The sequence below is a fragment of the Haliaeetus leucocephalus genome, unplaced genomic scaffold (genome assembly GCF_000737465.1).
Source record: "Haliaeetus leucocephalus isolate CR32 unplaced genomic scaffold, Haliaeetus_leucocephalus-4.0 Scaffold802, whole genome shotgun sequence".
Classification (NCBI taxonomy): Eukaryota; Metazoa; Chordata; class Aves; order Accipitriformes; family Accipitridae; genus Haliaeetus; species Haliaeetus leucocephalus.
This window is the reverse complement of record NW_010973238.1, coordinates 830,177-857,184: the sequence shown is the minus strand read 5'-3', so window position 1 is coordinate 857,184 and position 27,008 is coordinate 830,177. Positions and strand designations below refer to the sequence as shown.

The window sequence follows — 27,008 nt, the reverse complement described above, 5'->3', positions numbered from 1 at the left end:
TGTATTTTTGTGGCCTGTAGCAGTCTTGCAGACACAGGTGGTCACAGCCACCATCATTCAGCAGCATCTCTCTCTAGGTGCATTTTTGTCTGGGGGCAGCAGGCACAAGCTGCTATTCAAATGCCTAGAATCTACTTTGAACAAGATGAGCTCTTCAATATGCAGCAACTGAACCATGTCGTCTTACCTCATTTGCTTCAGAAATTATTAGCTTTTAGTCAACAGTCTAAATGAGTTAATATTTGACTAGTGACCATAAATTTTCAAGGCCCCTGGATAGAAACATATGAGGACATGATTCCTGCCTAGAGGAATGACCAGAAAGTCATGTGTCATAGCTGGCAATAGTCATAAAACACAGGGGGGTCAAAGGGATGAAGGTCCTGGTGAGGCTGATGACCTGGAAGATGACTCCTTTTTTGTTGCATTTTCTGAAACTTTCCCACTCTGCTTTGTTAGTGGCGAACACATGGATAGTAGGTTGTTTCTCTTCCAAAGTTGTATCGGTGTGTTTTACAGTAGTGCACCCAGCACCACCAAGAGATAGCCTTCATCTGTCCTAAAAGGGGGATTTATTTTTCAATTCCCTGTATCTTTGGGCAACAGTGAGGGCAAAGAAGATGAGATTTGCCTAGACTTACTGTTCAAGTGCTTTATCAAAAGGAGATGTTTAAAACCCTCCAGTGTCATGAGTCACTGGCCAAGCTGCTGTGCCTCCTTCACACCTTGCTGATGGGGATTGTGGTGGTGGTGATGGGCAGTGTTTTATCCAGTAAGCCAGCTCTGGACGCAGGCAGATAATGTGTCTAGCATTATTCCTAATGCATTATTTCCCTTACAGCAACAAAGTATTTACATCTAGGTTTTACAGACTGGACAGATGGTCTCTTTTTTTTCCTTTTCTGTGTTTTGTGGAAGTGTGCACATTGGATGGGGTTTTGTGATTGTGACACTGAAAAACTAGCAGCTGTGAAACACTCTAGCCTTAAATGAGATGCAGCATGAGGTTTCCTACAGATCCTTACTTGCCTGTTTTTCACTAAAATTGGAGACTAGCTTTTTGATGCTTCTGCAAAGCTTTATTTTCCATGAACCATGTTGTATCTGGCTGTGGGTCTCTGGATTGATAGACTTCTGACTGCATTAAGACTACAGGTTTAATCTTGTAGATGAAACTACACATCTTTTTCTCATGGTAATTTCTGTTAACGTGCTCTTTGATAGAGCAACATTACTGCTAGTGTCTGTAAGCCACGTGTGTGTTATCAAGCATATCTTTATGATTCTCTGGACAAGGCTTTGGTGACCATATGGTGTCAGTTTAATTAAAATCTAAATATGGAAATACAGTGGTCTGGAAATGCGTAATGAAGGATCTTTTGTGTCCATTTCCATACCAGTTCAGTAGTAGATGAAAGCTGCAGTTGAACAGCAGCTTCATCCAAGAATGTGCATTGAGGGTATCTTTTTAGCATTTGGTAGACCATTGCCCACATGATAAATATCTAGCATTTTTGCTATTGAACTGAACATATAAACAATACCTTGAATCATGAGACTATTCTGGCCTCTTGGCTGCTGACCCCAAATTTTTCATGAAATACGAAACTACATGAAGATGGCTTATCTTGTTAAAACAGTGCTGCTTTTTCCAATCACGCTCCCATAATGTAGACTTCCTAAGGATTTCCAATGCCTTTTATCATCATTAAATCCATTTACAAGATCTGAAATAAGTAACATTATACATGGAGTTATTCCAATACTATTCATTCAATTCATATTCCCATATTTCTTGAAGGTTTTATAGCAGAGAAAATTGTAAGAGGGCTTCTTAAAATATGAAGTTGTATGCAAAGAGCAACAGGTCTCATCTTTAAAGCAACCAAAGAAATTAATACAAAATTCATTTGTTGCTAAGCTAAATTTGGTACTTGGTAGGCAATGTTGTGTTTTAATATTAGTATTTGGTTTGGCTTTCTCTTCTATTTGAGGTAGCTCTGTGTTGCTTGTTTTGGTGAGATGAGAACCTACCAAATGGCCATGGCAGCACTGGATGATTTTGTCCTTGTGTTGTCAACCAGTTCAGATGTGACACATGAATTTTTCCCCACAATAGCTTCACTGGATTATTGTGCGTTCCTGCCAGAGGCCATTCAGATGTGTGTCCAATCCCCAAGTGTTGAATATTTTAATGCTAACTCAATTACTGTTGATAGAGCGGGAAAGTCTGTATTTACTAAATACAGCTCTTGCCGCACATCACCAGCTCTACCCATGTGTGGGTAGAAAATCAAATGAGCCCATTTTGATTGCTTTTCAGGCTGGTGCGTATCCAACAGGGTCAGAGCCTCATTAAAAAGTAGAACATGCAGCCACAGACCAAAGAGATTCAGAAGGTGTAACTAATTGATGCGCGGGGATTGTAGGTCATATCTTCATGAGACACACAGCAATGACAGAGAATGATTTAATTTGAAATAATCGGCATGCTTCATCTGTGAGCTGCCACAGTGCCCCACTAACCTACGCATCGTAATAACCTCTGCTTTGGGTATCAATAAAGGATGCTGCCCTTTGGGATCCCGCAGGAGCGAGTGCTGTCAGCTGACAGATGAGACCGCGCAGGGCGGTGGGGCTTCTTGCTGCTGCAAGAAAGTAGGTCATGGCCAAAAGTAGCCTTGGCTGCCTTTGTGGAAGTGTGCCTGTGAAAGAGGAGTCAGCTGAGAAAAGAGCTTGCATGGGTTTGCATTTGGTTTTTTTAGCCCTTCCTTGCTGTGGAGCAGCTGGCATTACGCGCCGTGAAATGTGTCTGCTTTCCAGTATTCTTGCATTAAATATTTTTAGAAGTGAATATGCAGCTCTTATTTCTGCTTAGGGGAAGTGGCGGATCCTTGTGGCCTTTCATTGTCGTTAAGAATTTAGAATTTTAATTAGATCAAGTGTTTTTAATAAACCTTGGTTTTTCCTTGCTTTTTTCACTGGAGATTGGCTGAAACTGGATGGTAGGTGTGTGTCAGGGAAACTCAGGTTGGAAATAGTTTCGAACTTGAGCTGTGTGTGCAATATGTGAGCTCTCTTATGCTTTATTAATAATAAGAAATGCATGAAAACAAGTACTTTAACTCATTTTAGGACTCATTCACTCCTGGTGTCTCTTCCTGTGAAGGCTGGCACCTGTTTCTGGCATAACGGTCATTTCCATGGCAACAAACTGTGTGATGGTGCTTGGAAAGCTTTGACTTTTGATGGAGAATAAATAAAAGCAGATTCACCCACATGCAAGATAACCCAGTTTTCATGTGAAATGAAAAACTTGAGAGGGAAAAAAAAAATGATACAGGTTTCCTATGTCACGTCCTTTTGTAGTTTCCTGTGTAACATGTAGGTCTTTCAAAACTGGACCAACTGGAAGTCCTGGTGTGTGGGCTGGACTCCCTCCTCTGTGGCTGCTCCATGTGCAGTTGCCCAATCCTGCAGCCTGGTCTTGGGCACTGAGCTGCCTTTGTAGGCCGTGGCAGTCCTTTGTAGCAGATCATCTCCTGGTTTTGCCATTCTGGTGCTCCAAAGATTTCCTTTGACAAAACACTAAATCCTCCTCTTGTCTTGACGTGCATTAAGACATGTCAATCAACTTCTCAAAATATTTTTCAGGTGTTGCCCTAATTATATTTCCCCCACATATTTTCTCATATACAACTCTTGGTCCATTTCCATCCCTTTTCATAAATACATTGCACAAACAACATCCTTTATCAGTAGTGGGAAGTTCCCTCGTGATACGGTGTGGGAGTGCTTGGGCATGAAGCTGTTGCCAGCTCAGCTGAAGCGCAGAGCTGCTCCAAAGGGTGTGAGCTGACATCCCAAGGTCACTTCTTCAATGCAAGCTTGATAGAACGCTAGTCTGTGGCAATAGAAGTTTATAATGTTCATACAGCACTTCAGGATACAGTTCTCATCCTGGAAGAAGAATCCAGGCAGTGCATGTATTTCAACTCCTATATGAGCATCGCTATTTTTTTATTTACTGTTGACATGCAAGACTGTATAAGTCTGGTCTCAGTGGGGAACAGATGCCAGCACGAGCAGCTGATGCACCATGAGTAACTGATGCTGAAAACTACTTTTCCATATTATAGAACAATGTGACCTGAAATACCATACTATTTCCCTGGGTACACAGTAGGAGTCCGAGGATTTGGCAGCACTTCTAACGATACATAGAATCACAGAATGGTTTGGGTTGGAAGGGACCTTAAAGATCATCCAGTTCCAACCACCCTGCCATGGACAGGGACACCTTCTGCTAGACCAGGTTGCTCAAAGCCCCATCCAGCCTGGCCTTGAACACTGCCAGGGATGGGGCATCCACAACTTCCCTGAGCAACCTGTGCCAGTGCCTCACCACCCTTACAGTAAAGAACTTCTTCCTAATATCTAATCTAAATCTACCATCTTTCAGTTTAAAGCCATTACCCCTCGTCCTATCCCTACACTCCCTTTTAAAGAGTCCCTCCCCATCTCTCCTGCAGGCCCCCTTTAGGTACTGGAAGGCTGCTATAAGGTCTCCCTGGAGCCTTCTCTTCTCCAGGCTCAACAACCCCAACTGTCTCATCTTGTCCTCCTAGGGGATGTGCTCGAACCCCCTGATCATCACACGTTGACAGATGAAACAGTGTAGTGCAGCTTTTGCTACCTTTAAAGTCTGTATAGCAGTTTAGTCTGTCTTTTCCACTGAATTTCTGTCAAGGTATAAATCTGAATCTTCAGTCATGCTAAACTGTTTCTTAGGGAACTGTTTCCATTTTTGTTTAAAGATGATCTGCTCATATGTTTAGGGGATAGCTCAAGTCTGCCAGGAAGATAATTTAAAGGCCTTCCTTCAAATTATCAATGTTTCCAGTGGTTGTATTTCTAAAGAAGCTTTTTCTGGAACATAATTTTTGGGCTGTTGCACAACATGTGCACAGATGGATGCTGCTTTGTGTTAATAAGTTGTTTAGGTTGATCAGATCTGTCCAGGATCATATGTTCATTTTGGCAACTCTGCTGTTCCCATACTACTTCTTTGACAATTTTGTAAGAAGATAAATAAATGAATAAAGCTCTGCATTCAGTTAGTCATTTCAGAAGCTGCTGTTGCCTTTGCTGTCTGTCTTTGTGCCCCAGCAGTGTGCAGTTGTTGGGGTTTGGGGCTTTTTTTTGAGAATCCACTTAAGGAAAAACAGCGGCACTGGTCTTTGATTGCCTAACTAAATATAACCTAACCTGGCCTCTTTTTTCCCTTCTCATCTTATTCCTACTAGCCCTCATTGTTCTTCTTGCTAATAAATTAGAGAGATGGCTACCTTTCCAGCAGCATATGAGCCTGCCAGTTGGCTGAAAAGAATTTGAGATGTGCCGTTCTATAAACGAATGAGTCCAGCTGTCATAATGTGTACTCTCTGAACCAAGAATATGAATTTTGATTAGCCAGAAAAAGCCCACTGACTTAGTTTCACATGATTTTGTTATCGCTCTTTGCCATAATGATTGAACTCGCAGCATCGGCACCGCGGCTGGCAGATCTCCACTCGTGGCTGTTTATAAAGAGCTGTCTGGGTTATAAAAACCTCCCATATCTGCTCAGGTGCATGTTTTGAGAAGAGAACCGATTGTTTCTTTTATAAAGGCCTGTGCTGTGTGTGCTTTTAACAATCAATTTGGTGGTGAAACTGTCTCTGGCAGCTGATAAAAATCAAAAGGTTTGTTGGTTTTTTAATGTATCTGAGATCCTGAGTCAGCCTTGTAGCTTACTGGGCTGGACTTTGTCTCCAGCTGGGTGCCCCAGTTGAGCACTACCTGACCGTCCTGGCGAGGTGACCTCGGTCGTGGTATGCCCTGTCATGTCATGCCAGCGATACTGACCCTGTGAAATGACTGGCATATGTGGGCCTGCCCTGTCATGTTACTGAAGGCTCACTGTTATTTTGGGTGTGCTTGCAGCTTTCATGTCTTAGGGAAGGCTGCGGGGAGGGAGCAGCCTGATCGTCCAGAAGTGTTTGCCAGCTCTTCCCGCCCGATGTCAGAAAGCCCCTCCGGAGAGAGGGCAGCAGAAAAATGCCATAGACATTCTTCTGATGAGGGATGGGAGAGCAGGAACTAGCTTAGTTTGCGGTGTCCTCTCTGGAGTCAGAGAACATTACCCCAACCTCGGCTGCTATCTTGGTTCCCTCTTCTGTGGAATTGCTACCTGGGGATTAAGTAGCCGAAGATCCCTCCTAGGATTCCCTTCATCACCCGAAGTGCCTCTCCAGCAACTTTGTGCCTCAATTTCTCTTCATTATTGCTAGTTATCATGTGGGCTCTGCTACACGTTTCCTGAAGTAAAAGAAAAATGACAGTTATTTCAGAAAAGGTAGCAAGCTTGATTGCCAAAAAGGTTTGCTGGCTTTATGACTTCCATCAGAGGTCCCTTCTGAATTGTCACTTCTGATCAGCAGCAATGATCTTTGCCTCTTAGCTTTTCATGCAAACTCCCCTTTCAGTTTGTGCTAAGACAATTGTGTGCAACTTCTTGAGCTTATTCACTCTGGTTAGCACTGTACTGTGTCAAACTACAACACTGTAAAATAAATCTACCCCAGTTCTCAGCCTCGGTGAGCCTTGTTTTTGTGGGCTGTCTGTGACTTAAATTCCCAGGGTTCTGATGATTCAGAAAACTTGCAATATATTATTAATAAATTATGTACTATTAAAATCCTAACACTGATGTTACACTTCCCTTTTATTTCCATGGTTAGGTTCTGTTGTGATTAATTTTTTTAATGCTTCATTTTCTTTAGAAACTGGATGCCAAATCACTTATAAAGCTGAATTTTGCTAAAAACAGTGAAGGTAAGTATGGTAATTCTCTGTGGTTTGTGTTTTGGTTTGTTTGTTGTTGTTTTTTTTTCTTAATGAGTGCTTTAATAAATCCTGGTTTGTCTTACTCATGGTAAAGTTACGGAGTTTGTGTTCTCTATCATGGTTTCTATTTTTTGAGTAGAGTAACTGCTTCTTGTGAGTGACATGTTTACCTTTAAAGTTCCATTTCTGTTTTTCTTTACACTGGGGAGCTGTAAATTATTCAGCAATTTCACTTTACTATAGCTGCTACTGCAGTAAGGTACTGTATACTTTAAGGAGAAATTTAAGAAATGGCTAAATTTCTATGATATGTTATCTTTTTCTAACTTGCCTGGGGCAATATTTGCTGTTCACTTGATTTTGAACAACTTTTTGTTTATAAAATGAATTAGACTTAAATGAACATGTGGGATTTTACGAATAGCAGAACACAAGACAGCAGCCTCAAGCTTTATTTCTGCAGGGTTAAAGATATAAAATCTGCCATCTAAGAGAGGATGCTAAGAATAAAAGAGAAAAGCGGAGATTAATTCATCTTTTACAAGGCAGATAATGATTTCTTTGAAATGAGAGTGGCCGGGATTAGGTGGGAATAAAATGCTGGAGTGTCTCTCCTTACCAAAGTCCATGGACTACAAGGTCTTATCTCTAGCTGATGGATTTCTTCTGCATTTTGTGTTCCATCTGTCTCAAGAGCAGGGTATTAAAAATGATCAATAGTCACTGTGGCCAAGGTTTTTGAAAGGTACTGTGATATTGTGCTTTCCTTAAAGAAGTCTAGTTCATAGTGCTGGGTTGGAATGACGGCAGCCACACAGTCTTAGAAGCCTTTTCCTTAAAAAGGTGCATGCTATGTCATTAACCGATCAAAGGAAAATGCAACAAAAGGGGAAAATGTTGCATTTCTGTCTATCAGCAGACTTTTCTTCAAATCTTAACATGTAGAATGGTTGCTACGTATGTAGGATCTTCTCGGTTCACACCTGTCTGATAAAAAGGTCTTCAGATATTGCAGTTTATTCCATTTAATGATCCCTCCTTAGCTGAATTCATTCTATCCAGATCAACAAGTGTGCTCACTCAGCAGCTCTGCTTTTGCTAGAACTGAAAACATGGTGATTGGCTCTTTTTTATGCAGCTGGAGTGAGGCCTCACATTTTACCAGCATGTTTCTGTATCCATTAGTTGGGCCATAACCTGATACCTTTTCGAAAAATCCGTTTCTAAGCTTCCTCTTGAATTCCAGTCCCTTGTGGCAATGGCTTTTCTTCAGCTCTGGTGGTATTAACAGAAATAGTCCTCAGCTTTTACTTGCATCTGCGTGCTGGAGGTCAGAGTTCTTCCTCTGGCTTATCAGTTAACAGTAAATACTCTGTAGGTGCTTGCCTCTCCTGCCTTTGCAGGTGCTGTGAGCAGTCTCTGTTATGGTCTCCCTGCTGGTTTTGATTTTCAAATGGTAATTAGGAAAAAAAGAACCAAATAGGCCCAATCTATTTTAAAAATCTCACTCAAATCCCCAGGTCTAGCAAACTGATCAAGTATTAATAACCTTCTTCTAATTGCTTTCTGCTGAGATCATCCAGACATTTTTCTTTTTCCTCGTACATTGCCTTCCATCAGTTTGCTTGTTGTTGACATGCTTAATATTTATGCTGACCCTCCTGGGAAAATTCACAGCTTGATTAGAGCAGAAGCTGGGTTCCTTATTGAATAACGTGTTCAGATTTAATGGCATTCTGCTTGCCACATTTGAATACAAAATACTCTCCTCTCCTAAAAGCACAACAGCTGCTGTGAACTTTTTTGTAGGACATAAGCTAAACTTTTATTTCTGGGAACAACACTGAAAATAGGGTACTGGGCATGTTACAAGGTACAGGCTCATGCTATCAATAGAGCTTTGATTACAACAATAACAATTGTATTGTGGTACTTCATAGATATCAAGCAAGTTGGACAAAGTTCTGTGTTGAGGAATTGAAGGCAGTAGATTTCAAAACTGAATTTTCATTGCTTGCTTTATAATTCTCGTGTTAGTTTTTCTGTTTGGCAATGAGAATCATACTGTAGTTAAAACACCATTAAATACACACTGAAGTTACATTTTATGTTAAAAATTAATGTAAATATCCTTCACAGAGATAACAGAAATTAACTATTTCAAAACAGTTGCAGGACTTCATGCCAAATTTAAGCTTTTTCCCCTCCATCAGGTAAATACCACTGTCCAGTGCTGTTTACTGTATTCACCAATAACTCCCATATTGTGGCCATCAAGACAACCGGAAATGTGTTTGCCTATGAGGTAGGTTCTCTGTTGCATTTAATTATTAAAATTTTATACTTGATGCATTTCATTCAAGATCACAAAATGCTTTAACAAGATAGGTAAGTTTTATTCTTGTTTTACAGCCAGGGAAATTAAAGTATGAGGAGGAAAGAGTATTTTAACTGAAGCTGGGGAAAGAGCAGAGAGACTGCCTTAATGGACACTTGAACTGCATTTTTATTTGTGTTTCGTGAACATTTGTGTGAACCCAGGTGGAATTTTAGTTGTGGCTTGTTTGCATAATCCTTATTGCAAAAGCAAGGTTTATTTATTTTTCAGTAGCAAATAAATCCTTCAATTAATGGATCCATATCCAGAGTTGTAAAAAGTCTGAACACTGAAACATCTGCTTTTTGAAATCTGTTGATGGGAAATTCCAGTAGGACTTTCAGATACTGAGAGAGGAGTAAGCTGAAACCATTGCAATCAAGGAAAAGGCTGGATTCATCACATTTTTGAAAACTTGCTCTGTTGTAGTTGAACTGTCTTCATTCCAGCTGTGAAAGCAGTCAAGATTAAGTTAGAATAGAAAGTATTTTCTGTTCCTTCTAGAAGCATGATCCTCTGATTGCTGTGGTTAAAAGGCAAGAATGAGTTTAAGAGTAGTCTTTGTTAAATGCTTGTCGATATTGTAAAACTATTGCTCAGTTTACTACAAGTTATAATACTGGGCTTCCTAAACAAGCTGCGCCAAGAGGGTCTGTTTCTCATGTGGTGTACCAGTTGAAGCAATAGCATTTATTGTTTTTTTTAAGTATGGAATTAATTTATGGACTCTTGGAGGTACTAGAAAAATATTATCACTTTCATCTAAGGAGAATAGAGGACATTTGGGTGAATAAGACAGATTCAGTTTTTTTTTCAGGTAGACCTCCATAGTCATCACTCTCTATGATGTATATGTTCATAATGACAAAGCATTTATTCCACATTGATTCTCACTATGAAATGACACACTGCTGCTTTGCTGAGCATCATTTAATTTTCTCAGGTGAACAGAAGTGTTGCTGCAGGCTAGGTGCAGCAGTCAGGGTGGACAGAGTGTGAGGGGCTAATGCAACTCTGCTGTGGTATGAGCTGGCCTGGGACACGTGTGTCTCTCTGAGGGGTCCTGACAGTGGGGGAGATACTGACCCTTTGTTAAAGCTGCCTGTCTTATACCATCTGTAAATACTTAGCTTAGAAAACTGCAAGCAAGTTTTTTTATTTTGACAATATTTTTATTATGAATTTGGATAAAATTATATGCATAACTATGGAATGGAGATTGCAAGGTTCTTTCTTTTTTTTAAAAAAGCAAACCACACAAAACTGTTGAGTTTTGTAGGGATGAAAGACAAAAGCTTCTCATCTGTTAAAGCACACAATGAAAATACTGCAGCTGTGAGTTGAGAATGAAGGCTGAAATTGTTTTCTTTATCATTTGTACTTTAAGGTTTTATTGGTTTCACATATTTACTTGTACTATTTGCACATTAGAATCCAATTTTTAATATCTATGTCTTTTGCCTGGCTGTTAGGCAGTTGAGCAGCTGAACATAAAACCAAAGAGCTACAAGGATCTTTTGACAGATGAGCCCTTCACTCGGCAAGACATTGTGACACTGCAGGTAAACTTTTCTCTCTGTACATGTCTTACTATACAGCTTTTTTGAAGAGGATGAAACGTTGCTATGTACACTGTTATAGCAGGAATTTAGAATAATTGAACAGAGAAACATTGTCTGTGTGTGTGTCTTGGAGGTGGGTAGAAAGGGAACTGCTGTATTTTCTTTGTTATCCAGATGAACCACAAAGATTTCATGTAACTTAGAGCCTGACAAATCTCTAGAGTGATTATTGTGTGCCTTGTAGATAAGCAGATTGTTCAACTTTGTAAACTGAAGGAGGAAAAAAAAAAAGGTACCCAGAAAAAGTCAAGGATGCCATGTAGAATTGTGAATTTTTACGAATGTATTTGCGGTTGCTCACTATGTCACTGTATCTGACTAAATATAAGACCTTGTGCATAATTGTAAGTTTTAGATGTCAAACTACACATAAGATTTTGGGGTTTTTTTGGTTAATCTTACCTGAAAATTTGCAGTGACACCCCTGATTTTTTGTGAGACTTAAGAAGTGCATTGGGAAAAGACTGAGTAGAGGAAAGGTAAAGATATGTCCGGAATCATCTTCAGCTCTAGACAGCCAACAGTACTTGGTCTATGTTATCAAAAGAAACATGTTTTAGAATGTAAAGTATATAAACTTTTAGGAAGTCAACATGTTACATTAAGACTGAAGTTGATTGTCCATCTTAATCTTTTGATGATGCCTAAAAAAGTCAAAGCTTCAGAAAAGCATTTTTTATAGAAAGTTTCTCTAAATGTAGAGTAAAATAAGCAGCAAAACAGAGGATTTTCTTTAAGTGCTTGCTTAGAACGGTTTTATTCTGAATAGATACCAATATTGGCCTTTTACTGATTTTAGCAGAATTAAAACCTAAATTAAAACAGCACTGTAAATTTCACAGTGTAAAAGATAGTTATTTACAGATGATGTTTAGTATCAAAAGATCTAAAAATTTTGTTTAAAAGTAGACATTTTTAAGCTTGCATGATTTCAAAATAGGGGAAAAAAGATTCAAAGATCATTGTTATTGGAGTCACGAGTTAGTGTGCATCTCATGAACAGTTAATTGCCACTAACCAAGACTAATACAGTCTAATTTGAATAGAAAAATATTTTTCATTTATGTCTAAATTTAAATGAAATATATCCCCTCTTTCCTACTCCCCAGTGCTGAACAGCATGTTTATAAATATTTTTCCTCTATTCCTTTGGGCTTGTGGCGGTTCAAGCTAATGCAACAAAGTAGAATGTTTTTAATTCAATGGAAGCAAAAAACATAGCTTTTTCAGATTGAAAGCTCCCAACAGAATGTTATTTGAATGTAACTGCATCGTTGCTAATGGATTTGGAACGGTAAAAAAAGACAACATGAGTGACTAAAAATGTTTCTGTGCATCAGTGTGGAAAACCAAATTATTTTGAACAAATAATTGAAATGTGCAGTCATTTAAAAATATTTAGATATGTTTTGTAGGTTTGGAATTGAATGTATGTATAAAGAGTGTGTTCCTGTTACATGCCTAGCTTTGATTTTTCATAAAAGCAAATGGATGCTATAGTCCCCTAGATCTAGCAATAGCTAGCAATTTAGATGTTCCCTATGTGGATTTTTATCAATATTTTTCATCTTCATTCTGTTCTTGACATGTTTGATTTCTTTCTTGCTTGGACGAATATGTCTGGTAACAGAAACTAAGTAGATTATGATAGTTGTCCAGTCACTGGTACAGTCATCCTGCAAGCTACATGAAGGTCACAGCCTTACATTGCCTGTACCTCTCTCACCTCCATTTAGGATGATGTTGGTAATGCGTTGAGTAGATTTGTTCCTCTTAAGTAAACAACTCGTTATGGATTGGTGTTAACTTCTGCAGTGTACAATCCTGTGGTATACTCTTCTCAAGTAAGTTTAGAAATAGCAAAGGTACTCTCATCTTGGGATTGGACTGGAAGAGATTTTGACCATCTGAATGCTGTTAACCAGCTAAAGTTTGACCCTTCACCCAATTAGATTTTAAATATTTTTTTTCAAAAAAGGATTTTCAACAAACAGGCTAAAATGGCTTCAGGGTGTTGAATGAGAAGTAAGCCATTTAATATACTGCACAACACCCACTGCAAACTTGCAAGTATACCTTGATTTCTCTTAATCAAATGGTGCCCTACCCTGACTTGCTTTGTTGAGGCCAGAATGCAACCTAAAGTGGTATGACCAGCCTGGGTATTAAAATTTTTTATGTATATGTGGTATAGGAATCTGTCGTTATTTTCTCATCGTATTTTCTTCATGTAAATTGTTGAAAGGCAGACCAATGTCTCCTCTGCAAGCTCTCTTGTTGACAACACTGCAGGCAGCATGGTGGCTTCATACTGCCAAGCTCTACCACCTGTGGCTTTGTTTCTTAGCCAGAGTTCATGACTGCAATCTGTTGTGTTTCAATTTGTGGCTCTAGAGCTCTATTCCAAATCCTGCTTCTCTTAAAAACCTTTCAATTCTGTGTTGAAATTTATCACTTTGTTGTTTTCCCATTCCCCCATGTAAATTGAGTACTGTCGTATCTGAGAGAGCTGGAATAGAGTGAGTTGGTAAGACTGATCCTCCTGTTTGGCAAAAAGGTAGATATAAAGGAAGTTGCTATAAAAAACATTCTTTGCTTTGCAAATAACAGCTGAATAGGACTGTCTGTAATAGCTGTGTTTATCAATAGGAAATAGCGTTTCCAGAGGCTGACTCTGAATGTCCTAGGAAGCAGATGGGGTACCTGTGTTTGCTAGTGAAATACAACATGATAAATGGAAAATTTGAATAATGTATGTTTACAGATTATTTGTATGATCTCTTTTTTCCTTGTTGATACATAAAGGGCAATCCTACAGCTGCTAGGGATGTTCTACCAGAATAGCTATTGACCTCAAACTTGACCTCTCTCTCCTAATGTATATAATTAAAAACAAAACCAGAAAATTTTGCTCTTTCCAGAAGAGAGAGAATTGCATAAAATTTTTTTGTTCTGGTCTTGCTGCTAAACATTATTCAAACAGTAATCATAATCCATCCCTGTTATCTTTTCTGGTGAACACCATCTCAGCTGGTCGCTTTGCTTTTACTGATGGTTAATCGTGTCCTATTAAGTTTACTTGTTAAAAAGGACAAATTATTTTGGATCTTGAACTAAAAAAAGGAAAATCACAACTTCAGTTGTTAATAACACTATCTTAGATCTATGATGTACTTCTCTTTGTAAAGGAATCCACAGTGCTTCCTGCAGTTACATATACAGAAATTGCTTTTTTCTCTGTTGAAATGCAAATGTCCTAGGGTAGAGCATGGCAGTTTTTCATCAACATATGGTGATATTATCCAGCCCCTCAGGGCAGGAGGTAAAGAATAATACCATATCCTGGTGTGCAAGATACATTACCAGAACTGGAATGTAGTTATTCAGGCAAAAGATGTCATGGATTCTGGTTTAATATCTTGCTGATAACAACAGAAATACATGTGACATTATTCCATATTAAACTCTTCCTAGACACTAGCAGTCTTAATATGACTGGATTTTTTAGACTGTAGCTCTCTACCCTCAAGTTGAAATTTCGTTTTCTTAGCTGTGTGGTCTTGCCACAAACTCAAGTCAAGCTTTCCATCTGTAGTGCTGATGTTACTTTTTTCCAAGTTTCTCTCTCCTTATGGTTTATTATTATTTCAGATAATTTTTCTCTCAGCTGTACTGGCTCGTATCTCTTCTAAATGGAATATTTCTGTTGTATTTTGTCTGTGTTTCCTATAACTCTAAACCCACTTGTATTCTTTTACCTTGAAAGATGATCAGCTCAGCCTAACTTAGCATCCCTTGCAAATGTCATGAATGTGCTACCAGCTGACAGACAGCTAAAGTACTTCAAGATTTATTAGTTACACTTAATATGTAAGGTATGATGTAAAGCACTTAGACACCTGTGGGGACAAGGTTATCTGTAATAGGAAGGCTGGTATTGTTGAAGCTTGTTTGCAGTGTTCTTATCCCCCTCTTCTGCTTCCCATTCTGGTACATTGCTGTTCATCATTTCACTTTGGAACTGTTTTAAAGGTAGGGTTCAGTATAGCTTTGAAAGAGTTTTGACAAAATAAGATTGCATTAGGCTGCGATTCAGAAGTAGGTGATTGTTTCAGTCCTGTGTTTTACAGGTTTTCAGCTGGTTTTCAATCTAAATGTTTAACCTAATTTGAAGTTATCTTCCAAAGTAAATTTTTTTGGTGGTATAATTCAGGGTTAGATCTCAAGGTCTGCTGTCCACCATTTAATCTTTGTGACAAAATCTGATCAACAGTCTGGTAGAAATTATTATTAATTACTGTTACTGTAAATTCTTTGTGTTTCAATCATTTATTTTGCAAATTATTCTTTGTGTAATGATGTGGAACTTAATAGCAAGCACATAAATAAGTATAATCTGCACTCCCTTGTGTAAGAGTGGGCAGGCTGAAGCACGTGCTTGCCCCAGCTCAAGATGCACAGAGAGAAACAGCGTGAGCTACTGCTTTGCTGGACACGGTGGCGGGCTCTGAGAGTCCTGTGGACTTCTTCCCATTGCAACAAGTGTGAGAGGATCCTGAGGAGAGAAAACTTAAGAATGTTGCAATACCCTACTTTCACATCCCATTTGGTAGGAATTGTTCAGAACAACTTCCCCTTTAGCCCCCTGTCAATTCTTCATCCTCCACTGTGTCTCTGTTCACAAACCAGAAACCACGGCTCTCAAATTTGAGAAGATACAGCAGAAATTATTCCTGCTCTGGAAACTCTTAGAAGCTATAGCTGGGCTGTATGCTGGCAGGGGAGGGGAGTTGGTGAGAAGTCTGGCTCTGCTCAATGGCAGTCCTTGCAGTTAAAGCAGAAGCAGACGTGGTCTGTTCCTCTTCACCAGAAGAATTGCAGTAAACCCCCCCAACCCCGTTGTGCCAGTGGTAATAGGCACAGTCCTCTGATGGCACCCTGCTGAGAGCCTTCCCTGATAGATGCACGCTCACAAATGCATCTACTTTGCACCACAGAAATGGAGGGTGGTTCCTGGGAGAAATAGGAAAAAAAAATATCTGGGTAGAATGCAAACAGGTTTGCTGCCATTAAAGGAAAAAAAAGGCTCATACTGTTATGTGCTTCCTTATGTCAATTTTATTGTTTCCGTATAACTTAATCAGCAATGGATAAGACATAGTTCCCAACAAGCTGTTAAACACCATTGGCATTTGTGGCAGGAAGCATAACTAATGAGCTAAGTTGGAGGTAGCTGAGCTGCACACTGTTAATTGATATTTCACTCCTCAGCTATTTCTTGTTTGCTCTTTGTGTGACAGAAGGTCAGAGCAGATTTCCTCTTGGTTGTGGATGAGGGCTCTCTGAGAGTGAATCCTGCCCCAATGCATGTGCAGAGTGGCTGGTAAAGAAGTGACGTGTTGGGACATGGTCAGTGTATGAAAGTAACAGTCCTGAAGATAATTAGGGACGCAGCATGGCCAAGAAAATAGTAAGAGAGGAATCAGGCCTCAAAGAAATCACACGGTCTAAAACTGCACTGGTTTTAACCTGCTTTTTTGGGGGGTTGTGTGTATGGTGCTTAAGATTAACAGAGTTTAAGCTGTTTCCCTAAGTAGGTGAAAGTGGAAAATGATAGGAAAAAACCAAGTGGAATAAAACTTGAGATTACTTGTTTTCAGAGCTCAGCTTTCACAAAAACGTCAAATATGAGATTTTTAATAGTCATGATAGTTAGCAACCCTTTGAAGTCTGTATCTGTGCTAGTAATTTGCTAAACTAAACTTTATGGTTTGTAACCTTAATAAGAAAAACCCTGAGACTGCTACCCATAGTAATTTGAATACATATTTTTAAACATGCTAAGACAAACAAAAGTAGGCCAATTTACTCTTCATGGTTCATCTTCCTTTCTGGTTTCTGCACACTTACACAGAACTTATTTCTTTAGGCCTTTGGGCTCTAGGCCTTAATCTTAACAGGATTGGGAGCATCCCTGTGAGTCCAGCCTTTCTCTGACCAGGAGAGGCCATTAATTCATTAAAGCTCAAGGCTTTGACCATGCGGGTACGTCTGCCTGCCCATTCCTGTGGTGTTTTGGTTGGACTGCTCTGAGTTTGTGCCCAGTAACTGTTATGGATGCAATGAGAGGAACTTGGCAGGCTAATTATTAGTGTTTAGACAATTTTCTTTCTGAAGCGATATGTCCAAAGACCATGTGCAGTTTTAAAATTTGCATACACCTACATTTAAAAAATGTGTATCTTGTGTTGTAGGACTCTGTACCATCAGTAGGGAAATGGTATGTGTCTTCTGTTGCACAGGTTGGACTGGTCAGATGTGTTTCTGCTCTTGGGGATGGTAGAAGCAAATGGTGTCTTGTGTTTAACTTAGTATTCATCACAGTACTGTCACAGTTGGTATGCACATTTGTCTAATTCTAATCAAACTAATTCTAATCAAACTTCTAGGGTATCATGATGCTGTATTTTAGAGGGAGGAATCAATATGTCAGCTGCTTGTCCTAGGTATCCTATGTAAGATGACACTCAAATTTCATCTTAAGGAACCATTTTTGAGGGTTTTTTCCCACTGACAGAGGGAAACTGGTTTTGGAGTAGGCGCATGGGTTGTCTGCCTTCTCAACGCGTGTTGAGGCTCCTGCTGTGCAGAATCAGGAACACAAGGGACAACACTGTAAATCAAACCTGTGTCGAGGTTTCCGTTTGAACAAATGGCCCACCTGAATGTGATGAAGGACCTTGTGCGGAGGACTTTTGTCTCAGTTCTGGGGCTTGAGGTTGTCTCGGGTCTCTCAGAAAGCAGATGGATGGCTGTGGTCTGCAAGGAGAGGGAGCTGGCCTGTGGCCTCTGCTGTCCTTCATACCATAATGGATGCGTTGCCTATGGGGAGGTTAGCGGCCATGTGGAGAGCCCTGAGCAATCCCTTGCAGGGAGGGACACACTAAACATTTTTGCTGGAGTTAATGGCATTGCTCAACGCCTGCAATTAGGCTGGTTAAGCCAGGTAAACAATTGAATGAACTGTGGCTGTGAAACAGTTTTAACTAATCTGATTCTTGGTACCCTGAGCACAAAACACATGGTTTCATAAGGCACTGGCAGTTGTTATATCCTTTTATTTATTTTCAAATAATCAATAAATCAGTAAATCAAGAAGCTTTATTTAGAGGAATATAGTGAAGGTGTTTTCTGGTTCATCTTTACTGCTGTATCCTGCCCTCCCTCCTCTCCATGAAAAGTCAGTTTCAGGAGTCAGTCTTGCCCTTCAGCTTTGCCATGAACGGCAGACATGTGGATTGCTATAAATCCATCTGTCTCTATTAATATTAATACACAGATTATTTTTTTTTTCCTTTCCTGGAAAGGTAAGCAGTCTTACTTCTTCACCTTTTGAGGTGGTACATTTATGTGCAAGGCAATGATTTCTGTCTGGGAAAGCTACAGCTCATGATTACTGAAGAGTATTTGGAAGGAGGCAACCTGTGACTTCTGGAAACACACTGAGCCCTTTCTCCAGACTTTCTCCATGCATCTTGTTGACTGTCAGAGAGCAAGGCTGAAATTATCTCTATTCATACATACATAAATATGTATGCGAGGTAATAAATAATAAATACACCTAAGTGCTGGTGTCAGAGGATACAAAAATGGTTAAAAAACAGATCCAAATTTCCTATTCCTTAGTAGTTTTATTTAAAGATTATCTGTTTCTAATGCAAGATCTTAAAGATAAAATATCTGGGTTTTTTGGCAGTCCATGTCTTGATGAAGATCTATTGGAAGGGTAGAGGCGGGCAGGAAACAACAGAAAATTATTATATAGTGGTTGGGAAAGGGGACAGGAGAAAGACAGGGGGTCATCTTTAGGGTACAGAATCACAGAGCTTGATTTCATAAATGTGTTTTAGTTTTACTACCAGCAGTAAAACTAAAAATGCACTTTCTGGTGGAAGCGTACCATTTCAGGGATGAATAAAGAGCATAATTAGATCATTTAATAAGTGATGGAGCTACTAGCTCTGCTTGTATTAATCATTACTTTTACCAGAGATGGAATTGTTAGAACATCTTACTAACAGTGGTGGTCCAAGAAGCTTTGTTAAATTCATTTAGGATAATAGTATTCATGTCAGTGTTATGGTTCTTTGCATAATATGTTGTATTATTTTTATCCTGAACTTGAAACTATGGCATATTATTAAGATATTTTGGTATTTTAGATTTTGAATTGTTTCTGTAAGATAGAATTTCCAGAAATGACTGGGTGTCCTGGGCTGATGTTTTGACCTTTCAGTTCTGCAGAGGAGCTTGAGGAAAAAACCTTGAAGTCATTGTAAGAAGAGGATTAAGGACTGTTTAATAATGGTATAATGTAACCTAGATCACCAGTAGGCATTCCTTGTCTCACTCTCTCTAACAAAAGGTCAAAGTTATGCAGAAAGTTGCCTAGAGGTAGTATAAAGACTTACAGTTAATGGACTGTATTTTTGCTGTTTTCCTTGAGTGGTCACTCAATAAAGTTTTCATAATGCCACTTTTTGTTGCTTTTTATTTTATTTTTTTTTATTTTTACATGTAATTCTATAAGCACAGGTTTCACTAGTTAAAAAAAAACCAATCAAACCAGTTCTGACTGCAAAGACTTACTTGCTCTGAGGTTTATTTGTATTTTGAAATGCATTACAAAAGTTCATAGAGCACGTGCAAATCAGGCACACTGTTATAAATAGGAGATAGCTAATGTGAATTTGCATAGATTTTAGACCAAACCACAGAATGAAGCAAAGAATCAGGCGATTGCAGCTTCTCATTGTTTCTTCTCACTGGGAAAGGGTAGACTCAGCTTAGTTCTGTTAGTAACTTCTGTAGGCAAAATATGTGTAATATGTTTGAACTAAATTCCAGATCACTAAGGAGCCTACTGTGAACAGGCTCGTTGCTGGTGTCAGTTGGGGTTGATTGCTTTATATTTTTTTTGTCTTTCTGTGATTTGGGGAGTATGGAAGTTATTCTGTCTCTCCCTATTCATTTATTATGGTGGTGTCTGCCCTTCAAACTAGTCTGTTGCATGGAATGGGTGCGTACCAAGCTCTCTGATATTTGTTTTTTTAATTATTATTTTCAGGATCCAACAAACCTGGATAAGTTCAATGTCTCAAACTTCTTTCATGTTAAGAACAACATAAAAGTAATTGATCCAGGTAAGGATGAACTGAAGGTATGCTGAGAAAATACCAACCCAAATAAATATGCAAATTCAAAAGACTTTATGGAATTGACATAGTTTTCTGGATGGACATCCCTCAGTGGCTAGTGGTAACTTTGAAAGCTTCTTGGAAACATGAATAGCTTGTTGAAACTGTCCTTTATACATCAAAAGGTGTTAAAAAATTTTGAAGCAAAGACATGATTCTTTGAGAAATCATTAACTGTCTCTATCGAGTGCTGTGCAAACACAGAAAGCATTCAATATCCTTTAAGAGTAGGTAGATGAGAGAGAAGTGAGAAGAGGAGGAAGAATAATTTGCCAAAAGGTCCCTTAGCCTTGTACCAGAACCAAGACGAGGAAACCTACATCTTCCATACCTGTCTGCTAGGCTCTCTTTCATGTGTATCAACAATGTATTACCCATCCTTCTGTCTGGATAATAATGGACATCTTCCAAGTTAAACATTGATATAGATTTTTGTAAAATAGTATCAAAATAATTTTAATAATAAAAAATAAAATGTTCTTTTTTTCCTCTGTTCTAGATTTCTAAGAAGTTTACTTCTCAATTCTTTTGTGATTTTTGGATAGCTAAATGCTTAGTAATATCTGCTAATATTAAATTGCTGAAGGAAAAAAATTCTCCTTTGCCCTTGTGGTTTCCATTAGAACTGTTTCTAATGAGGTCTAATTGCTGATTCTAAGCATGGTGTGTTTTTCTGGGTCTTATTATGCTCATCTCATCTCATCTCTTTTTTTTTTCTTTTTTTTAAAAGATACTAATTCTGCAAGCAAGCATCTCTCTTTCTGTTTACCTGCTAAAAATAAGTGGGTATTATCTCAGAGATGGAATATTTAAAATCCAGCAGATAGTAGGCATACCAAGACAGAGAACGAGTGAAACTTTTAAAAATAAAAAATTAAATAAATTTAAAAAATCAATTTCCACAGTCCAGTCCACCAGCCTTGTACCCCTGGTATCACATTAAAGAACTGATCTTGGGATTTTTGCATCACAGGCCTGGCCATTCAGTGACAAGACAAAGGACAGAAGTTTATATTGTACCCAACTATATCTTGTCTTTATTATTCTATAAAAATTTTACAAGACTTGCATGAACTTAGATACTTTCTAGTGGTTTCAAAGGAATTTTTGCAGTAGTTGATTTGAAATTGTTTTTTTCTTTTATTATACTTCATCGTATTGGCATTTATTGTGCTATATTTCAAGTTATACTGTCATTAGTGTTATGCATTGCTATTTGTTACTGTTTCTGCAGGAATAAATATAGTTACTAGACCTTTTTATTTAAAAAAAAGTAGAGATAATATCTAGAATATTTTTGTGTAACTAGATATGTAATAAACTGAAGGAGAACAAAATAGAATTCTTCTTTTAACTCTGAATGATTTAACTTTGTCTTATCTAGATGAAGAAAGAGCAAAATTAGATCCATCTTACTATTTAAAAAATACAAATACAGAGACCCGAGAGACTTTACTGGAGCTTTATAAGGAATTCAAAGGTGATGATATTCTAGCAGCTACTATGAAGGCTCCTGAAAAGAAGAAAGTGGATAAACTGAATGCAGTAAGTTGACTTAATTTGTAGTTTGGCGCTGACTGACTTCTTCAGAAATGGTAATAGATGTTTTTCAGCTTAGAGGCCATATTGCAGTATAAACAGACACTACTCCTTCTGGTTTCTGTTACATGGAAATTCGTCATAGATGAGAATATGAGAGTCATTGGGATTCCTTAGAAATATGTTGTATGTGTCAGTGAGTTTCTCTTTGTTAAATCATTGTACATGACCAAACATTTTAGAAATGGAGCACAATAAGAAGGAAGAATCTTTATGATGTGGTTATGATGTATATGTTGGCAGAACATTTTTTCCCAGGTTGTCATCTCTTGCTTTGAATTTGTGTTATCATTGCTTCCTGCAGTTATTGGCAGAGAGAACACACCTTAAGGGCTGTGCAAGTGAATCACTTCTGGTGTGGTCAAATATATAAATCATCCACAGCTGCTTCTCCATCTTTTTTCAATAGAATGCAGGATTTTTAGTGGAATATTTTATAGGATGTTCTTCCAGGTGCATGTTACTGTGTGTTTGTGGCTGTCCAGAGAAACAATTCATCTGCATCTAGACTTCCTACATCAAAGGCTGTTTTTAATGGGCAAGACAGAGTATTCTTCTTTCCTTTAATAATTCTGGGATGTTTGTGTCTTCATGCTTTGATTACACTTACACGAAAAGGAATAGCAATGCAGCATATGGCTTTTAATGAGGAGGCTTAGTGACAGATTAGGGAGTATATGTGACCATGGGATCACATCTGCCCCTTTTTCAGGGCATCTTAGTGTTATAAGAAAACAAAAGATGTAGGGAGAAAAAAAGAGGTGAGAGACAACGATGAGCTCTACACATGTTGGAGAGTCAGATTGTCAGGTAATGATGTGAATGGGCATAATTATAAACTTGCATAGGATGCAGTGTAACCTTATTGACAAAGCATTGGCCTGACCTGTATTCTTTACTAATTCTTTATTAGATCTTTGTAATTTACTACAAAATCCATGTGTGACGTTCACATTTCCTTTCTGCAGGAGAATTACAAGGCTCAAAATAGACATTGGGAACCATGGGACAGTGCCTCTGCATGCAGAAGGGCTGTGTGTGGGAGGGGGGGGTGGTTTGCTTTCCTCCACCGTACCTCTGCGGTTCACTCGATTTTCCTTCCACTTACTCAGCAATGTTGGAGAATTTTACAGATGTCTTGCCAGCAGTACTCCTTTCATATCTCCACCTGTGGACATACAAATAAATTCTGATAATGGAATCTTTGCGTAATGATGTATTAAACTGTAGTGGAAGCAATAAGCCCCTTCAGCTCAGCACATGGGCAGCCTTAACTAGAGTTTCATCAGAGCAAATATTACGGGCAACAGATACAGAGTTATCGCTGCATCATGCATTTGTTTGTTTCTATAGGAGCTAGAGCAGAAGTCTGCCTTCAGAAGGATGACATTTATGTGTTTCTAGTATATAGTATCTTTAGTAGATAAATTCTAAGATCTAATGTCTTTTTTCCTGCTTTTTCTTCTGTGAACAGGCTCACTATTCCACTGGAGCAGTAAGTGCTTCCTTTACCTCCACTGCAATGGTGCCTGAAACTACCCACGAAGCAGGTACCAGAACTACCTAGCTACAAGTTGTTTATTTACTTTCCAGTTTTAAATGTGTTCCCTAGCACACATACATTTATGAGGACTGAAGGAATGCATTGATAATTGGTCAGTACTGATGCCATGGAAATATGTTCCCTGAGTAGATATATCCTTACTTTCCAGTGAGCTCATTCTGAAAATAATGGAGCAATTATAAATTAGCTTTGGCTTTGAATGGCAGTTACTTATGTTGGACTGAAATGAATGAGGTATTTTCTATGCCTGGGGACCACAAAATGGGATATCCACTTATGTAAGTTAGGAATTAAGTATAATCTCTCCTCAAATAGCACACAAAATCTTTACCCCCTTCCTGGCCTAACCCAGTATTGGTTAGAATGGCAGCAAATTTTGTGGTGATAACTGTTGATTTACAGCTTTTCACGGTTACACAAAAATGCACTTTAGTACAATAAAGTTTTTCTTTCATTCTCCAGCCTAAACACAAATATATAGAATTTATTTAATTTGAATATTGATTACATAGCTGAGCAATTAGTATTCCCAGTTGAAAAGAAAGGTCTTGCTTTTGGCACTAAAATGCAGCAAGTATGTCATACACTTAGGCAAAGGTTGAATACATTGCTAAAACTACTTTTACCAAGTTCAGTTCCTTTACTTAGTGGATTACAGTGATTTGCAGGTGACTCTTTGAGTGTTGAAAATATCTGACTAACTGGACATTTTGACAAAATGGAAGTGGAAACATCCTAGATTAATCCTTTGGTTTGACTTTCCAGTAATGTTTCCAGTAACAGCTTCATTTGTTTTCAGAACTGGGTAGGTCCTCATATGTCAGCAATTTGTGGTTGGCTGATGACTACCTGCTTGGCTTCCAAGTTTGACAAGAAACAATTTGGTTTCAAAGTAACTTTTGTGATTGGTAGACATTACTTGAAAATTATAGTTTGTAATATTGAATGCTTCTGTGACTTAAAAATATAGATGATATTGTTGGCTCTCGAGGAGTTGGTGGTTTTCTATAATGGAAAGTGTTTGGCACAGAGATTAATATGAAGTTATCATAGATAAATTGCAGAGTACAATCCCTGAAGACCTAGTACCCCAGGGGAAGAGGTCAGACAGTAGAATCTAGCAATTCGTTTTCTCATGATTTCTAAAGATCAATGAGTAAGCTTCCAGTGAGCTAATTATTGTCTTTTGCTTTGATACAGCTGCTATTGAAGAAGATGTTGTAAGATACAAATACGTGAAGAAGAAGGGCTATGTGCGACTTCACACTAATAAAGGAGACCTAAACTTGGAACTGCACTGTGATATGGTACTGTGTGCCCCATAAGATGAACGTCTCTAGATAATGAACAGAATGTGAGCTGGCAATGGAAATGTCCAAAGAGAGGAATAGTGTGTAGTTGTAATAGATATGGACAAATAACTAGCTTTCAGTTGTTTTGGTGTGTTTTCATACATACACAAAACTCCTTTGTAAAATGTATATACATTATTTTATATATTATACTACTGTATGTATAAATGTTCTCTGTAAGTAGTCCCATACATTTTAGTGGACTACTTACAACATCTCAAGGTACATGTTTAGAGCTTCAAAGGGTCAGGATTATAGTGACCCAAACAATGACAAGGAAGGTAGATAGAAAAAAGAAGAGCACACAGAAGAGAGAATAACCCAAGGTTACACACCAGGTTACTGGCAGAACCAGGAAGAGAACTTCAGAAACTGAGAGCAGTCTGTCTGCCTGAGTACATGTAGTTAAGATCCCCAGAAATGGTTAGATTTACTTCTAAATCCTGAGCTTTACGGAACAAACCTAAATGAAAATCTTAGAATATGTTTTTTGCTTCCTGCTGTCTCAGTTTTGAAGGTCCCTGTTTTCAAACATCTTCCCTTTGCCATTAAGAGGTAAACATTCATTTAAAAAAAAAAATGGACTAGAGTTTTTTTGCAGTCAATACAGTCTGCTTCTCGTGGAAATCTGCGGCTCTTAAAATAATAAACATGGCAAAACTTATGATAGACAGATGAGTTGTGGCGACAGTGATGTCTCAGACGTCACTGCTTGCTAGTGTGCTTGCTTATTTATGTGTACAACCACATCTATAAAAGGAAAAGAAGTTTTCAATGTAAAAAGCCCCAACCTTCCTTTGTTTACTGAGATTTTTATCTCAGGAGATTATAGGCCTGAAAATAGATGGTTTAGGAAGTTGAAGGATGTGACTAGGAGTTTAAATGGTAAAACTTCTGCTTGTTGTGACTCTCACAGAATTTAAGGACAGTGGTGCTGGCTAGGAGCTGGGGTGCCTGGTGTGAAATCCAGAGATGCACTGGGAGAGTGCATCCTTTTTTGCCTGGGAGAAAGAAAAAGGACAAGCCTGCTAGCTTTCCCTTCTTTTCCTTGCTCTCGCGTGAGTAAGGAGCAGGATAATGTGTAAACATCTCAAGCTGATCTATGGAAACAGTATGAGAATCTCCACAGCAGCCTATCATGCTAGTAATTCTGTAGGTCTCTGTCATCCCTACAGGTGTTTTCCATGCTCTTAAATAGTAACACTATGTAATAAGGCAAAAAGCAGAGGATGTTAGTACAGCAATATTTGGGGGAAGCAGCAGAATGAGCAGATTGCATTGAATCATTTGTTTTGCCATATGTTCTCAAACTGGCTCCTGGCTAATGCAGGCTGACAGCAGCTATTCTTATCAGTGTGGGTTTTTTGGCCACATGTGTGACCAGTGTCACTCAGTCCCAAGGACCCCATCTCAATTGCCCATTATAAACTTCCTGTATGATATCCATTGTGTTTCCTTTTTTTCAAATGAATTCCTATTCATCTCCCTTTCACACACGCTGCTTCTTCATATACACATTGGAAGTGTGCACTGTTTTACACAAACAGACATGCTTGAACATTGGCCTCTACCCATCTGTTTCTTTCATTTCTTTGTGTCGATTAAATCTGTGTGAATTAAGCAGACCTTTGGCACTGCAGAGGGGAAAAAGATATATATTTAGAATAAGTAGGAAAAACTTGCTGCTTTAAGGAGATTTTCACAACATCCACTTTAGGTCATCATCCTAGGTCTATTAAATCAGTTCTTCCGGGAGGCACTTGTTTTTCAACCTTTACTATATAAGGAGTTTGTGCTTCTAACTTTGGTTTTCCTGAATCACACTGAGGTTAGGCACATAAGGTAGCTTAGTGCAGATAGCGCAGACATCTTACAAACATATAACACATATAGGTCACAAACATATACACAGATCAGCTACAACGGATCTATTGAGATTGCAGAGACAGACATAGAAAATGTCTAAACGCATCCAGTTCACCCTGCTTGTGAATATGCATGGTAATATTCTTAATTAATCATATGCTGAGTTTTTTTATCAGCTCTCCTGGCTTATTCAGTGTGCAAGCTGAACCAGTTCTGAGAGCTATTTGGAACTATGTAGTGAAATGGTTTATATGCAGGATTTGGTTTTCCTGCAAAAGTGTAGAATGTGGGTAACGTCCTTGAATGCAGCCAGGGGGAACTGCATTGTATCATAATGCTCGCCCAAATTAATGTTGCACAGGCTTTTTGGTGCCTGACTTTTCAGCCTTCATGATTTTTTAACATAGTTGGCATGGGTAGTACCCCAGCTTTTCAGAAAGAAATGGAGAAAAAATTTCCAGCCCAGAGTAATGTATTGATACA

The 27,008-nt window shown here is 38.6% G+C and overlaps 1 protein-coding gene across 5 annotated transcripts in view; it reads left to right on the top strand.

Moving 5' to 3' along the window:
• Nucleotides 1-27,008, top strand: part of PPIL2 (peptidylprolyl isomerase (cyclophilin)-like 2) — a 74,783-nt gene that overhangs the window by 10,131 nt on the left and 37,644 nt on the right. For all 5 annotated transcript variants that reach the window (XM_010581638.1, XM_010581637.1, XM_010581639.1 and 2 more), the window contains 7 exons: nt 6,825-6,876; nt 9,102-9,193; nt 10,738-10,827; nt 20,015-20,090; nt 21,529-21,689; nt 23,218-23,293; nt 24,508-24,614. In XM_010581638.1, the coding sequence (XP_010579940.1) occupies nt 6,825-6,876; nt 9,102-9,193; nt 10,738-10,827; nt 20,015-20,090; nt 21,529-21,689; nt 23,218-23,293; nt 24,508-24,614 (654 nt within the window). The remainder of the gene's footprint in view (nt 1-6,824; nt 6,877-9,101; nt 9,194-10,737; nt 10,828-20,014; nt 20,091-21,528; nt 21,690-23,217; nt 23,294-24,507; nt 24,615-27,008) is intronic.